A 16,101-nucleotide genomic window follows, 5' to 3' on the forward strand; every position below is an offset into this window, starting at 1 on the left:
GGTTTTTGCCTCATCATGGTTTACACAGTGCTAGGATTTCATAACAGGTTGGCCTTGTTGTGGTCACACAGGTTTCAACCATTAATCTAATGGCTATTAATTGCGATAGGGGTGGTAATAGTATCATTCTTTTTTAATGATTCCTAATGCAACATTAATGGAACAACATATATAGAGAAAACAGTCTTGTATAAACAGATGAGATAATCATGTTTTAAAGATTTTTTAATGTTTTCATCGATTTTTCAATGATTGCAGTACAGTATACAACAAAACAATTATATGAACTAATCATATGATAAAGCTTAAGTCTGATATTTTTTTTGGTCAAGGCAGTTTAATTTCAAAGAGTAAACTGTTCCTGTTGGTTGTGACTTGTTAAACTCATTTGTGCAGACAAGGGAAACTTAATAATGTCAAAACTTTTCTTATATTGGGTCCAATTTTGAATAAACCTTGAACAAGGTGTCAATCCCTTCCAAAGGTGTCATAAAAATTATGCAAAGAGTTATTTCAGTGTAGCTATTGGCTTTTGAACAGTCCCATGGCTTTTTTTTTTTTTATTCATGCATCTCTGCCATTGATTAAGGTCATCAATGTTAATTAAGGTTATTGCCATTCATTATCAAGGTTTTTGATGTTCAAGAAAATAAAGTGTAACAGAGAAATAGTTACAACACTCTTTGGCTCAGTATCTTTTGTGATGAGGGGACAGATTACTGATCTAATCAGACAAAAAAAACCACAGCAGTTGGCTGACGCTAATGCACACAAGAGTTAGTGGTGTGTGCATCACACTGTAAATATCAATTTGTGTCAGGTTTGTGTGAATGTGGTTAATAATGTGTTGAAGCCACAGAGGTATGACAATGATACATGAACTTGGGAACACATTGGGGTGAAAGATGCCACATGCAGGCAACATACTGAAGTTCCTCTTTAGATATTCTGGACTACAGATCTATGCATAAGTCTGCCTTGGCACTGTACAGGTATCACAATTCTCCAAGCTTAGTCTCTTGCTCTCTATATATCACACTGGTATGAACACAGAGACTCCAACTCTCCTGCTTTCGACGGGAGACCTCCCGCCGAAAGCTCATTTTTGCAAAATTTCCCGTTCTCCCGCTTGAGATTTAATTTCTCCCGCCCTGGCTCTGTGTCTCCTGTTGGAAAGGATTTCTTACTTATTGCCATCGTATGTTTGAAAATAAGCCTTAGATAGCACGAGAGAGCATCTAGAACCCTAGAGCTTGGACCCCGGCAGCAAGGAACTTCGCGCTCGTGATGTGCGCTTCGTGCACATCAACTTGGAGTCTCCCGTTTGGTAGGGGTTTCAGGCGGGAGAATCTCCAGATCAGAAGGTGCTTGGGGTTGGAGTCTCTGCGAACAGTTGAGGTAAGTTTGGTCCTACACTCTGGGGATCACCACCACAAAATGCCAGTCACATTGCATACAAACAGCTTCCCTTTCAATACTGACAGAGTGATAGTAAAAAGGAACCAAAGGAGGAAAAATATGAAAGGGAAGGATCATGACCACTGGAGAATCAGAGGGGACTCTAGGGTAACCTTGCCCATGGACCTAATTGAAACTGGAAGTGAAACAGGACCAAGTGTGGTCTAGGTCTAGAACCTTTGTATGGTGACAGACTCCCATCTGTGACAGAGTTGTATTTTGTTGTTGCTGTTTCCTTATTTCTCCTTTGAATTGGTCTGTACTTCCTCCTTGTCTGGCTCAAGTATAGCATTGACTCTCTACCAAGAGCAGGTGCCATTCATTAGAAATTTCACACCGTTAGAAAAAAAAATGAAAAAACACTGGCTAAATTTGAAGGGAAAAAAGAGAGGAATATTTTAAGAACAGGACCATCTGTTTTGACTCACATCTTCATTCACAAAAACACTGTGTATCTTACGCTTACTCTACTACAGCAATTGCTGAGTTATTTCTTGGCATTATCTCAATGTCTGGAGGTTTATACATTTCTCATGCAATACCTATACCCAATTAAATGACCCAAAAAATGTAATTGCCCAGGTTTTATCTGCTCATGGTGACACATTTTAATAATGCTATTTTTTGTGATGTTTGTTAAAAAAGAAATTACCCAATGAGTCTTAATTTAGAATATCAACTGAGCTAAAAGTTCTTTTTCCTTCCTTTTCATGACTTGCCTGAGATAAGGAATGTGAAAAAATATCAATGACAACATTTTGAAATACATGTATATCCCATAAGATACAGTTTTTATAGTGTAATTTCCATTATTTCATTTTTGTCAAAAATTTGGTGAAGGTATATCACATGTGAGTCTGGAACAGAGACTAATAATATAAGTATGCCATTATGACAGATGGGCAAGGGCTTCAGACAAAAGAGGAACTCTGATGTCTGGTGTGTGGCTAGTCTAGTCACTACTTTCAAAGATGATGACAAAATCATGTCATGGTTAAATTTCCATTATACAGCATAAACAAGGATTCATCTACTTTTTATGCAGCTTTATTTTTTTCTTAAAAAAGCATACCTAAAAATCAACATTTGTCTTCTATATTGGGGCCTTTCTCCACGTGAAGATTGTTCCCTAACTATACCATTAGTAAATTGTTATAAATCTAACCAATATTAATGAACACTTTAATTCCTGAAGATAAGCAAATTTATGTAAGTCTGAGAAATGCATGATGAACAACCATGAAATCTTTACAAAAAAGTGAAACTTTCCAGGAAACCACTGTGAGAAATTTATCTATACTAAATATCAGTGTGTACAAATAGGATAAGTATATCCATCTAGGGTGATATTAAGAAAGCTTCCATCTCCCTTGGCAAGGGGGTATAGAAAACAGAAGAATTAAGCTTAACCTTCATAATTTCCTCCATTTTTCCTCTATCATCAGTGAGGTAGGTACGTGAGGAGGGAAGGTCACATGACAAATTAGATACACTGTGAATGGACAATCCAGAAACCTGTACCATAGCTAGCCTGCTTAAACTCTGCCTTAAAAATATGCCCTTTCTCGGCTGAACTGTGACATGCTCTGCTCTTGTAATTAATATTCTGTACAAATATCACATGAGGATTTTTTTTCTCCTATTTCAATTTACATTCTCCCATTTTAACTAAGTTAGAAGTAGTCCAGAGACTTGAATGTTACATAACTATACTGATCATGAAAACCAAATAACAAGTGTGTGCATCCACATTCAGCCTCTTTTTCTGACATGATAAGTTCAAACAGTTAACAGAAAATATCTCATGATCAAGCAGGTTTGTCCTTAAGAAAACAGGAATGAATCTAATCCATTCAGCTGGAATACGTATTGCCCCGGAACAGTTTCCTGCTGCACAGGGACACAGAAACTAACACAAAGTGTTCCTGTCACTCTGATCTACTTTATAATATTGACCATCTGGTAAAATATATCTAAAATTACAGCAAAATAATCAATATGCAGTTATTTAGAGTATGCCAATTCGGGTCTGGTGATGAACTGATCACAACCCACATTTTCTCTTTCTGAAAAAAGAAGTAGAGAATGGACAGAAAATGCTGCAGTTACATTATTTTGTTGTTTCATCTTTTCTTCATTATGAGAGAAAGTTCAGGAGTTCAGACTCCCAAAGGAAAAACAAAAACATGGTTCTTACAAATGACATGTTCCAATGTGTGTTTTAAAACAAATATGTTATGAAGATGAGTTTTGACCAATTGATCTTGATGATTCCTCTATAAAGGCATTGTGTAAATCTGTCTGTTCATATGTAGTAGGCCTATACTGAGAAAGAACATCTTTCACATGAGAACAACTTACATGAGAAAGAACATATGGGTAATGACTGACATCTACTCACATTTCAACTATTTCACTGGCAGCTGGTAATCTGTCACTCTGAGACAGGGTGACTGTCTGAATTTTAAAATTTAAGATGAGTATTAAAAAAAAGAAATATTTCAAACGTACATCATGCACAGTAGGTAATATGACATGGATCAAAAAATTTATGTTAGACTAATAACATGTGAAGTTGTAAAATTACATTTAGAAAACAGGGTTCATTGGTACTAATGCAGACTTGGGGGACTGTCTCCACCCCCCCCCCCCCGAAAAAAAGGACTTTAAAAGTTTTTAATACCACCTGTCTTTTCTGTACAACACTGACATAAAGTAATCTGAACCTGACCTCAGGAATATGATTTTTATTACCATCCACTCATTTCTTTCGATCAAAAGCCAGATGTGACTTTTTCCTCTTCTTTCCCATTTTTTTTCCCATTTTCTTTCTCTCTCCGAGTTTTTTCTCAACAACTGGGTTGGTGGTCACTGTGAGATCTCCAGACAGGATGGGGTGTGGCCAGATTGACTGGGTCACAGCAAGTTTTGTGGGTGACAAACTTTGCTGCCACTACACCACTACCAGTAGGAGATCAACTCTGCCCCTATTTTGCTGGTGACAGAATCTTTAAAGGGATACTTTCTCTGGTCTCAAAGCAATTTCAAAAATCTGATATCAAAACAATTGGTACACAACACACAGTTAAAGTGATAGATGAGAGGGTGTGGTCCAGGGAAATTAATAGAACAGAACATTGCCTCATGGTCATATCTCTCTTGATCATTCTAAAAAGTTTGCTCATAAATAACATTTAGCAAATGATTGCTTGCTTGTTTAAAAAAAATTCAGAACAATGCAAGACAAAATTTACACTTAGGTTCAAAATATAAAAGCTGCATCACTGTTTGTCATACTTTGCACAAAACTTTAATTTGTTTCTGTGGCTCTGGACTGCTTTCATCCCAAGCAATTGGTGAGAAGGTATTGGTGGAGATGAGAATTGGGTTTTTAAATTTGTTCGAGATACCAAGAAAACACTTATGAAATAGTACAGAGCATACCATTTTACGAGGAATTCAAAGGTGTTTTTTTTTTTTGATGAAAATTGGGTTTGGAATGACTGAAACACCCAAAAACAAAGCAAAACAAAGCGATCGTAATAAAACGTGGGACCCACACTTTACTAGAATCGCTCTGTTTTGGATATCTCAGCCATTTCAAAACCAATTTTTATCAAATAAACATTGAATTCCTCATGGAATTACATACTCTTTCATATTTCATCAGAGGTTTCTCATTATCTCACCAAGAAATGTTAGAAACCTGAAATTTGGTCTCAACCAAAATTATACAATCCCTTTAAGACAGAGAGAGATGTTTCTGTCGAGTGTTGCAATCATATTGTTAACATTTACAAGTTTGGGTTGAATCATCACCAAACAATGTGTTTAACTAAATGAGCGTCTTCTTCTTTTATCAAGGGGAATCACTGACATCATTGACATTAAACTTTGACCTCTATCATTCTGAGGTGCATTGACATCTCTGTAAATATTTGGCTGTTTTGCCCAAAAATACAGCTCTGATGTTCTAGATTCTTGCCTAATGTTTATGTATAGAATACATCTATGCATTTTGCAAGCAATGCCTGACCAACAAATACAACACTTAAAGGGAAACAAACACAGAATTCAAGAGGGCCCCGTTGCATGGACCCATGCTTACCTTGTTCCTAATGTCTGAATACAACCAATGAGTATGAAAAGTATGTTGAAAATCATCAAAATGATACATGTATTAATCTCAGTTTGTCTCCTGATTTGGTCATTGTTCCTTGCTGTTTCCAACTTCTACATACAGATTCTTCAAAGACAAAGTTGCTGGAGTCCTAGCACAGAAACTTGCATATAAATATCTAACAGGTATCCAGTAGTTGACAGATTGCTGTTGAATTGTAAGACTAGATCTTGCTCTACATACAATGTAAGACTGATGTGATTGGTCCAGTCCAACATGCACATGCCATACTGACAATATGTACAGCGGATGGTAAATGACTATATTGAACCCAGGTACAAAAGAAACTGCAAGCAATATGCACCCTTGATCTACTTTGATTGACCAATAACTAGCTTTACATCACTGATCTTCATATCATTGCAGTGATCATCATGCCATCCACCAGTGCCCTATTGAATCCCAGTATACCTTTAAAACTTTTTATTTTTTTTATTGTTTATTTTTTCTGTTTAGTTCAGTTCAGTTTATTTTATTCAATCACGGCAATTTCTGTTCTTCTGCAAATCCGTGAACAACATAAAAATAGCAGAAATACATACAAAATGCATATTATATATAATACAGTAATAAAGAAAGGAACAAGTGTCAGGTAACAACAAAAACAACGATACATTAAAAAAGTACTATACAAAAAAAATAGATATATCGCTACGGCGACTGATATGCCTCCGCCATAATGCATGGTTCTCCTAATAGGTCTATAGTACCAGTCTTGACAATGTGTGATGACATTTTCACACAATTGGCAAAATATTAAAATGACAGGTTTGCCACAAATGTGCTGAATGTTCACTTTCCTAGAACTAGGTTCAATTGGATGAATGATTAAAATGTCAGAGTGCAGGTATTTGGGGAACTGATGATTTTTACTTGACTTTTGACCCTTTTATAAGTTTATGCATTGAGTACTTTTCAAGGTATTGAGAAAAAGTATAATTTCAGTATAAAATGGGAAAATAGCATTATCTAAACCTGGCCTTTGACCTTTGACCTCACAGTTCCAAAGAGAATCACTGTTAGGTTGAACATGCATAAATATGTAAGTTTCATGATGATACCTTGAGTTACTTTTGAGATATGGAAGAAAAAGTGCAATTCAACACTTTCACTTGACCTTTGACCTTTTGACCTTTGACATTTTGGCAAGTAACTTCCCACAGAATATATATCGGGTAATACATGCATACATCAAGTTAAAGAAAAAAAACCTTCAGGCATTGCATAAATATAAGGAACGTAGTGATATTTTGAGGAGTTGACCTTGACCTTTGACCCATGACCCCAACTTCCCTAGATAATCACTGCCCATTGGAACAAGCATATATACTAAGTTCCATGAAGATACCTTGAACCATTTGCGAGATATGGAGAAACACATGAATTTTCAACTTTTTTTTTCACAAAATAACCTGTGACCTTTGACCTTTGACCCCATGACCTTAAAATCCAAACAAAGTATTAACCCCCCAGGATATACCCTCATACCAAGTTTGATGTAAAACCACCACACGGTTCTTGAGATATCGACAAAAACAAAACGGGATGGACGTACGTATGGACGTACGTGCGTACGGACGGACGACCCGAAAACATAATGCCTCCGGCCACTTCGTTGGCATGGTATAAACAGAAAACGGAACAAATACCTACGGTAACATGTTATTTTAACAATATCAAATAGAGAAAGAAAAAAAATATATATTTAAAAAAAAAATCCTGGGCAGTTGCTTAGGCTACAGCAGAGATTACAACTTCAATGCACAACTGTAGTTAGTTTGACAATGATGGACCTAAGCTAATAGACAAAGGTTGAATTGTATTCTTCATATCTAATCATTCAGAGTCCTTGAAATCCCTGATAAAAAGTTTCAAGTACAAGCTGTAAATCACAAAAATTTTCAAAACTCAAGAAATAAAAAACACCAAACATAACTGCTCTGAAAAAGGTAATGAAAATGAATATGGAATAAGCAATATTGCTTTAAAAACTAAGGATGAACAAACAAAAATGATTACTGGTCAGTTGTTGATAGTTGGAAATTTTAATCTCAACATGCGAATGTTCAGTGAGTGTTACATTTTTTTTTGTACTCCCTTTAAAAAAAATAATAAAATAAAAATGTTGGAGTTTTAACCCCATGCCAGCTGACCACTCCTATTAGCCCTTGTGGCTACCAGTAACTAGCGTCCAGCTGGGACTCCATGACCCACTGTCTCCCCGCTTTCCTTGTTCCTGGCTAGACCTCAGAAACCACAAAAACCACTGTCAAAGTTGGCACCACCAGTGACAATTGCACCTTGCAGCCAAACCATTGTTTAGTCTGAATCTCTGGCAAGGTACATGCACATCTTCTGGTATTTCGATTGACTGACAGGTGGATTATTTGTCTCTTTTTTGTTTTTGGACAAAACAAAGTTTCAAGAGCACCATGATGTGAACTGTGGGCTGACAAGGACTTTTGGTTGGCATCTAACCAGGCACTCAGTTTTGGGACAAGATAAAATTCAAAGCTATAAAAAGATTGGAGTGAAATAAACCTCTGCAATCAACAAGACAAGAATCTTAACAGATGACATGAGGTACTGAGACATCAGGCATGAAAAAAAAAGGTTAATCAGCTCTAAGGCCAAGTAAAAAAAGATAGCAGTTTCTCGTCCGCGTTTTTTGAGCAAGGCGATGAGGGAGGTCCTTACTATTTGATATCTTACTATTTTTTCGAGGATTGTCAAAATGAAAGTAATATGTGTTTCTCGTCCGGTAATTCTGAGAAAGGTAACGAGAGAGGGCTTTACTATTTTCTATATCCAATTTATGAAATGAAATATCACTCTGGTAGCTGTGTTATGAGAGACCAGGTCCCAAGTGTACATCTTGCCTGCACTCTGTGCATTTTCAAACAAATAGATTATGTACCATACTTCAAATGAAACTTCATGCATGCAGAAATACATTTGCTTTTTCTTTCCACTACAGATGTCAAGGGAAAATGACCATTTTAATACTGGTATTTAGTGTTGTAATGGCATTTCTGATACCAGTGTACTTGCAATTCTGATGTATTGTGCTATTAAATGAAACAGGTATAAAACATTTCTTTCAACAAAGAATGTAAGACTGAAATAAATTCCATGATATTCAAAACACTGCTGTATTCATCATTGGTGTTTGTGACTTTTTGTGTCCACACAGCTGGTATGTATCTGCATTTCTTCACAGTATACATGTAATTGTAGCACATTCAACTGGAAACTGGCTTGTACAATTGCAGATGGATGTCAAAATAATACTGATATGGCATTATAGCATTAAACATTTAAAGATGTTTCTTCATGTTCTAAAAAGACATTTGATAATCGCTCATCATTTGGATGATGAATGATTGTATACCACACTACAAATGATACGACTCACAACCGTGTCCGTGAATTTACATTGTAAAGAAAAGTATCCCGCAGAAATACGAGACAAACCAGAATCCGTGGAAAAGTTATTTATTTTGTAGATACACCCATTTGATAATTATACATTTGCTGGAAAAGCGCATTCATTTTCTCATCAAAATAGAACAATACATCGCCGTCAGATGCAACGTTACAGAGTACGGGCTTCTACACATTTGAATGTGTTCATGCGTGCGTGCAGACAGCTGACAGACGTAGACCAGGGGATGGTACCGGTGACCGACCCTGGACAGCTAGCTACAGACACGCACTGCACACTTTACCAATACGGTGCGGCACCGCCACTGCACCGGCACTGTACCTTCCGACACTGCACACACATGCACATAGTCACAATGACATGAAAATGTATACAAACTCGATACAATCCTCACAAGCATTTGTACAGTACAATTCATCCGCTTGAAATAAGAGAAACGGGGGAAAAATACGAACAATGCGCGAAATATGCATGGAATATCAGCGATTGATCGCAAAAATGTTGCCGCTATCGCGTTCACGACGTACCGAGTGCGCTGTACATCACAGCTAGCCCAGGCCCGCCCGCGCCCATCCAACTACAGTTCGACTGCTTTGTGGGTCATTCCTTCTTGCCGAGCTCGCAGTGTGAAATGCATGCGTTGTTACACACGCACTACAGAAGCTACAGCTGTACTACAGCTAAGTAGAGGACGCAAGGCGTAATTAGAAATGAGACATCACGATTGGTAGGTGAATTGTCGATTTTTTGCCGAAAAAATAGTAAATATCAAAAAAGTTGATGCGGCAACTGAAAATCGATGCGGGCGGGGAGCGGGCTGGGACGAGAATTATGAATTTCTAAATATTTTCAGCGCCATTTTGAAAATAGTAAATAGTAAAAAAATCGATGCGGCGGCCAAAATCGATGCGCGCGAGGACGAGAAACTGGTTTCTTTTTTTACTTGGCCTAAGAGACACTCTGACTGTGGAACTACTGCAAACTATGATCTACCTATGGAGAGAAAACCAATAGAATAATACAGAATGACTTCAATTACAACACTTCACAAAAGAACAAATGACAAGTGTTGCAAAATTAGATATTAGACATTCCATATTAAAAGGTATTGTTAACTATTGCGAGCAATGATTTTTAAAAAAATGTTAAAGTTATCACATTTGATGCATATCAATTTATAAGTCAGATGTATCACAAAACATATCACTATTTCTCACTGAACCATAAGTGTAGATGGTTTATTCATGAAACAAATTTATTATAACTAATTGTTCACATTTTGTACATTTAACAATAATTAACATTGATTATACTGATCAACATTTTTAAATTGGTTGATTCTATCCCTAACTCATGTTTTAGAACTATTTTGAAGCACTAAAGCTGGGTTTTTGTTTCACCTGCAAATGGTAGATAATACCTTTAACCTGTTGAGGATGAGTCCCAAGTATACTAGGACAAGTGTCTTAAATGGGAAATGTGTGTTGTAGCAAAATCAGTCTGTCCTCAACGGGTTAAAAAGAAATTGCAATAACAATTACATATCAGGAGGAGTCAGAATATCACAAAGTGATTTGCCCCTGAATTTCCGGAAGCCACTTGGCAAAGTGTTCAAAGTTGATACCTTCCTATTGCTACATTCACACGGTCCAATTAGCAGATTTAATGACAACAAAATCCCTGAACTTTAACCAACACAATAATTTCTCTACATGTATACTTACATCTGGGTAATATCAATTTGTCATGGAAGTGCATACAAAGTGCCAAATTTGTTTTGTCATGACCAGAACACCACACATTTCAACTACAAACTCATATTGCCACTTTATGATTGATTTAGGAGCCTGCAACGTGACGTTCGGACCATTTGATATCATGAAGGTCCTTCCTCACTAAGAAAGTTTGTTGAAATGAATCTATTGAAATATAGTATAAGCAACTTGTCACAGCGATTTTAAGCCACACAGATGTAATTGCAGACAAATGTTTTAAACAATATTTTCAGCTAGTTGGTCAGTGACTGTACAGTGGCAACCCATCACTACTGCCATCTTCACGTGTAACAAACATTACTGAATTACTCTCTCCAGGGCTTTGTATCAAATGGATGTAAAAGTCTGATAAACCAGATGATTATCCAAATCTATAAAATAGACTGGCCTTACAAAACTACAGAGAACACTTCCTTCATGATGCAATATTACTGTACAATAAGTACAAGTATGTGTGTAGTGGTATGCATAGATCACACTTTGTGGAAAATTCATCATACATGTAGTCTACAATTAACTCACTGAAAACACTAGGTGTGCCATGAAATTACATCCATGGGAAATTGGTATTCCTTGGGGCAACAAGTATATCAGGAGCACTGTTCCTGATATCAATACCTCCAGCAAAATAAGAAAATGCTTTTACATATGAACAAAAACAAAAATGAAACTGTGAGAAATTACATCTATTAGGATGTGATGACATGATACAAACATAGCTCAATCAGTGCAAAACACTTTATTTCTTATTTTCTATTTTTTACAATTACAGTACGAACAAATAAAAGATCTACTTTATAACAGTTTCATTCAGGAACAAATAATTGAAAGTCAAGAGCGATTTGATTTCCTGTTCAAGTTTGTCAATAACTTTTCCAAGGACATACACCCTGTATGTCTCACATCCTTGTTGCGTGCTGATATATATCAAATGACTTTTTTGGTTCAGTTTTCAAATGCTTCAATGAGTGGGTATTGAAAAGTTCATCCTTAATGCCACTAAGCATTTTAAAAAAAGGTAAAGAGCCAATAAATAAATAAATAAAGCAATAAATGAAGACAGAAGAAATGAAAGTTTGAATTCCAAGAGTAGTTCAAAATGAAATGCAAACTGATCAGAAATCTAAAACAAAAAACAAAAACAAACACACAATTTTATGTATTGAGGTTCACCCTCACCATTACCCAAAACAAAACAAAATACACATGCATCATTAAAACAACAAGTTATGTGGTATTGATCTTGTTGCAAGTATACACACAAAACAGAATGCACATTCATTGTAAGCTTTGCATTAATAGACTTACATGTATAAAAACATGTTTTGATACACTATATTGTCTTGAAGGAGAAAGGTTTGCGGTAGCACCATGTGTACGTAATAATAACAACAACAACAATAATAATAATAATAATAATAATAATAATAATAATAATGATAATAATAATAACAGCAAATTCTTATATAGCACATTTCAGACTTGAAAAGAATTTCAATGAACTTTACAATCAAATTATACCATAATTCAAATTTAACAACAAAAATTGCAATTTACCCAACACAATATACTTACATGTACTAAACAATAACTATTTCTTATACGTACATAAAGGGTCAGAGTTGCCAATAGATCTAACATAACTACATTAATAAGTTCATATTCAACAAACATAGATAAGTTTTGAGTTTTTGTTTGAAATTGTCTGTTGGCATCTGACTTCTCAGTGGGTCTGGCAGAGAATTCCATAAAGTAGGTGCAGCAAAACAAAAAGCCCTCTCCCCAGAAGACTTTGTTCGGATGGTAGGTACAACAAGTAAGTTTCGAGCAGAGGATAGGAGACATCTAGAAGGTTTGTATGGGGTTATGAGTTCTGAAATGTAATGCGGGGCTGTTCCATGTAGTGCTTTGAAAGTGATGAGGAGGATCTTGTACCGGTACTGAATGCGATACCCCATAGGAAGCCAGGGTGCAGATCTTGAAGGATTGGGGTTAGGCCTATGTGTTCATGTTTCTTGGCAAGTGTAACAAGGCGGGCAGCAGAATTTTGAATGCTTTGAAGTTTGGAGACCTGCTTGTCTGGAAGTGCAATGAGACTGTTGCAACAGTCCAAAATATTTCTCGAGGTTTTTATTTCATGAATTTTACAGGTCAGGTACTATTCGCAAATTTAAAGACACACGAAAATATTGACTCTCATCCTGATATGAATGTGGCATGTATGTATACATAATTTCTCTGTTCAGTACTGCATCTACGATCACAAATTTAATGACTCGCTAAATCATTGGAAAGTCCTGAGTCGCGAAAAATTTGACTCGCTAAATATATGGCGTATACAGTATTGTAAAAACAGAAATTTTCACTTGCATAAACTTTCGCAAATTTTGCTACGAGCCAAAATTTGGAAAAGTAAAATGCACCTGAAAGTTTTTGTCTCCACATTTCACAAAAACACTAATTCACAAAAGTTTCTTGCAGCAAAAAAAAAGGCAGTCAGCTCCAATTTGCAAAAGTTTCTTGCAGCGAATTCTGGTTTTACCACCACCTTCATGGTTTTATAGTAATGTCATGACATCGAGTGTGTGGTCTTGTGTGTGTGTATTTATGTATGATGTAGTGCATGTCTGGTTGTGTCGGGTGGGGTGCGTGCATGGGTGTATGGGTGGGTGTATATTTTTATGTTGTTTATGTATGTACAAATATAAGTGTCACTGATGGATACGCAGAGTAACTGTCTGGAATAGAGGCGGGACTTTGCAGAAACCACCATGTTTATAGAACAAAGGGTGGGAGCTCTCTTTTCAAACCTACTGTCATTGACATCACACTCACACACACACACACACACCATATGAGTTAGTACTGGTCTGAAGTCTTCTGGTATGCCTCCTTGAGTTGCAGACTCAAGTTGGAAAGTTGCCCATGAACATGGCACAAGAAGGCTCATATTACTCACCTGGGGGTGTGTGATTTATGAATGACATGGCTTTCTTTTTTTTTCTTTTTTTTTTTTGGGGGGGGGGGGAGGGGTGGTGAAGGAAATGTGATGTTGAAGAAGTGTGCCAATGATGTGGTTCCAGTATAAAACTGTACTATAAGGCAGATGTATGAAAATAACCCCCCTGAAACTTGGCAGAGATCTTTGACTTTACTCCACTTCCAGTCACAAGTCTCTCCATGCTACAGCTGAAAGCGCTTCACTGACGCGCATCGGTATGCAAGAGTTTTGGGGCAGAAATTGATGATTTCATCACGATGACCTTTCACAGCCATTAAAGGAAGTCATTGTCTGGAAATTTTGTTCTGGCATCCATAACTAGCTATTCAGGTATGCCACTCATTCTTTCATCTATTTTGATTTTTTTTTTTTAAACCACCGCTTTTTTTATCTGTTTATTTTTTTCACACTTCTCATAGTCATATCAATGACTGATATGTGAAGAAGAAAAAAAAAAGGTATCTTGAGTACATAAAAGAAAAGTATAAAACCAAATGCTTGATCTGGTAACGCAAAGTGTAGGATTTTTAGTTCTTTTATCCTTTTTTTTTTAAGTTCAAATGTAACCCACTTGTCTGTGCCTAATGGAAAGGACATGGCATAATTCATGGTACAAATTTACAGACACATATAGGCCTATTTAGATAGTCTACATCAAGAGCATGAGTGGTAGGGCCTGTTTGGTCTTTCTGTCATTTTCCTTTCCTATCCTGCATCTTGGCTTGAAATGAGAAATACAGAGCAGAATGCAGGAACTGAAATGTTCATGGATATCTGCTTATTTTTACATGCAGATATTTTGTCAATAAAAAAATGAAACTAATTCTTTGTAGTTGCATTGGTATTATTTATATTCAAGTGATTACGTTTTCTTTTCACTTTTGTTTCCAGGCATTCTCTCAGATTTTGGTGAAAGGCAAAAGTTAGAGTAATACGAGAAGCAATTATATCTGTACAAATGATGCCAACGACAAAATATAATGAACAAATTTCCTTGATCCTATAGAGGTAGGCCTAAGTCCTTTTCAACTCAAGGCACATATGGACTTGAACATGAAATGTACAATGTTGGCAATTAGGCCAAAATCAAACCAAAAAGTAAACTCTGTGTAATTTGCGCTAAAGACTGCCTTGGCCTTGGCTCTTTAGAAAGTGCAAACAAAATTTGATTGTACTACTGAGTTAGTGGAAACAAGTGGAGAATATGTGCCTCTGCTGAGATGTTTCATACAAACAATACTTTGTCTCCTTTCTGGTACACTGGCAATATCAACAAACAGACAGATCAATAAGCAAACAACTTGACAAAATAACAGATGAACATGAAAGCATGACAAACAATTAGTCTTACCCTTGACCCTTTCCGGCCCTTGCAGTTACACTTTTTACAGGTTTCATCGCATCTCCTCTGTAATGAAAACACAAAGAGAGAGAGAAAAAGAGAAGAGAAGTCAATTACGATTTATTTACTTCCACACTTCTGGGTTCACTTCACAATGATGGAATACAAGTTCAATAAATTACTCCAAAAAAAAATACTAAATTAGTAAAAGGCTACATGTAGGCCTACAATGTAAATTCAAACTTTATTGGCTATTTTTAAAGTACAATATAGGCCTATATGTGAATACTTAAAAAGCTTGAAAAATAATAGAAAATGCATATTTTTAAAAAACTACTAAATAATACATTGATATGATCGGAATGATATTGGACTACAAGAAACTGCACAGAGAAGTTATAATTTTTTCCTATTTTCCAAAACATATTTACACAAGCTCAGATTATGGAATTAGGTCATCATGATTGCATCTGTACTTTCAATAGGCAACTTTCTCAAACACTCGCCCCACATCAATTCCCCTGCTTGACAGTGGCTTTTCACTATGGTTTAGACAGGACGTCACACACCAGGATCAGACATGGGTACTGAGAGTAGACACGCCCAAAACTCAGTCCTTCCCTAAGAATGCAACCTTTGACCTTTTTATGTCAGTCCCTATTAGCCTGCTGAGGAGAAAAAACATGTGCAGGATTTGGGGCTCTGCATCAGTGTGTGCAGTAAAGTGGAGACAGTTTGTGTGGAGGGCAGGGGATTGGGGCAAAAAAAGTGGGCAGATCATACATGTATGTACAGAAAACTAGACAGAAACAGGAAAATTGACTGAAATAGAACAAAATGCATGATTACTTGGTTCCAGTGTTGTATGATTTTTTTTTTTTTTTGCTTTTTGGTCTATGA

The 16,101-nt window shown here is 36.4% G+C and overlaps 1 protein-coding gene across 1 annotated transcript in view; it reads right to left on the minus strand.

Moving 5' to 3' along the window:
* LOC139711884 (uncharacterized) overlaps positions 1-16,101 on the minus strand; it is a 103,091-nt gene that overhangs the window by 73,655 nt on the left and 13,335 nt on the right. The window contains exon 3 of the mRNA XM_071623733.1: positions 15,211-15,267. Within this exon, the coding sequence (XP_071479834.1) occupies positions 15,211-15,267 (57 nt within the window). The remainder of the gene's footprint in view (positions 1-15,210; positions 15,268-16,101) is intronic.

The sequence above is a fragment of the Diadema antillarum genome, unplaced genomic scaffold (assembly GCF_040938485.1).
Source record: "Diadema antillarum isolate AM-2024a unplaced genomic scaffold, OU_Dant_1.0 seq00001725_RagTag, whole genome shotgun sequence".
In the NCBI taxonomy this organism is placed as follows: Eukaryota; Metazoa; Echinodermata; class Echinoidea; order Diadematoida; family Diadematidae; genus Diadema; species Diadema antillarum.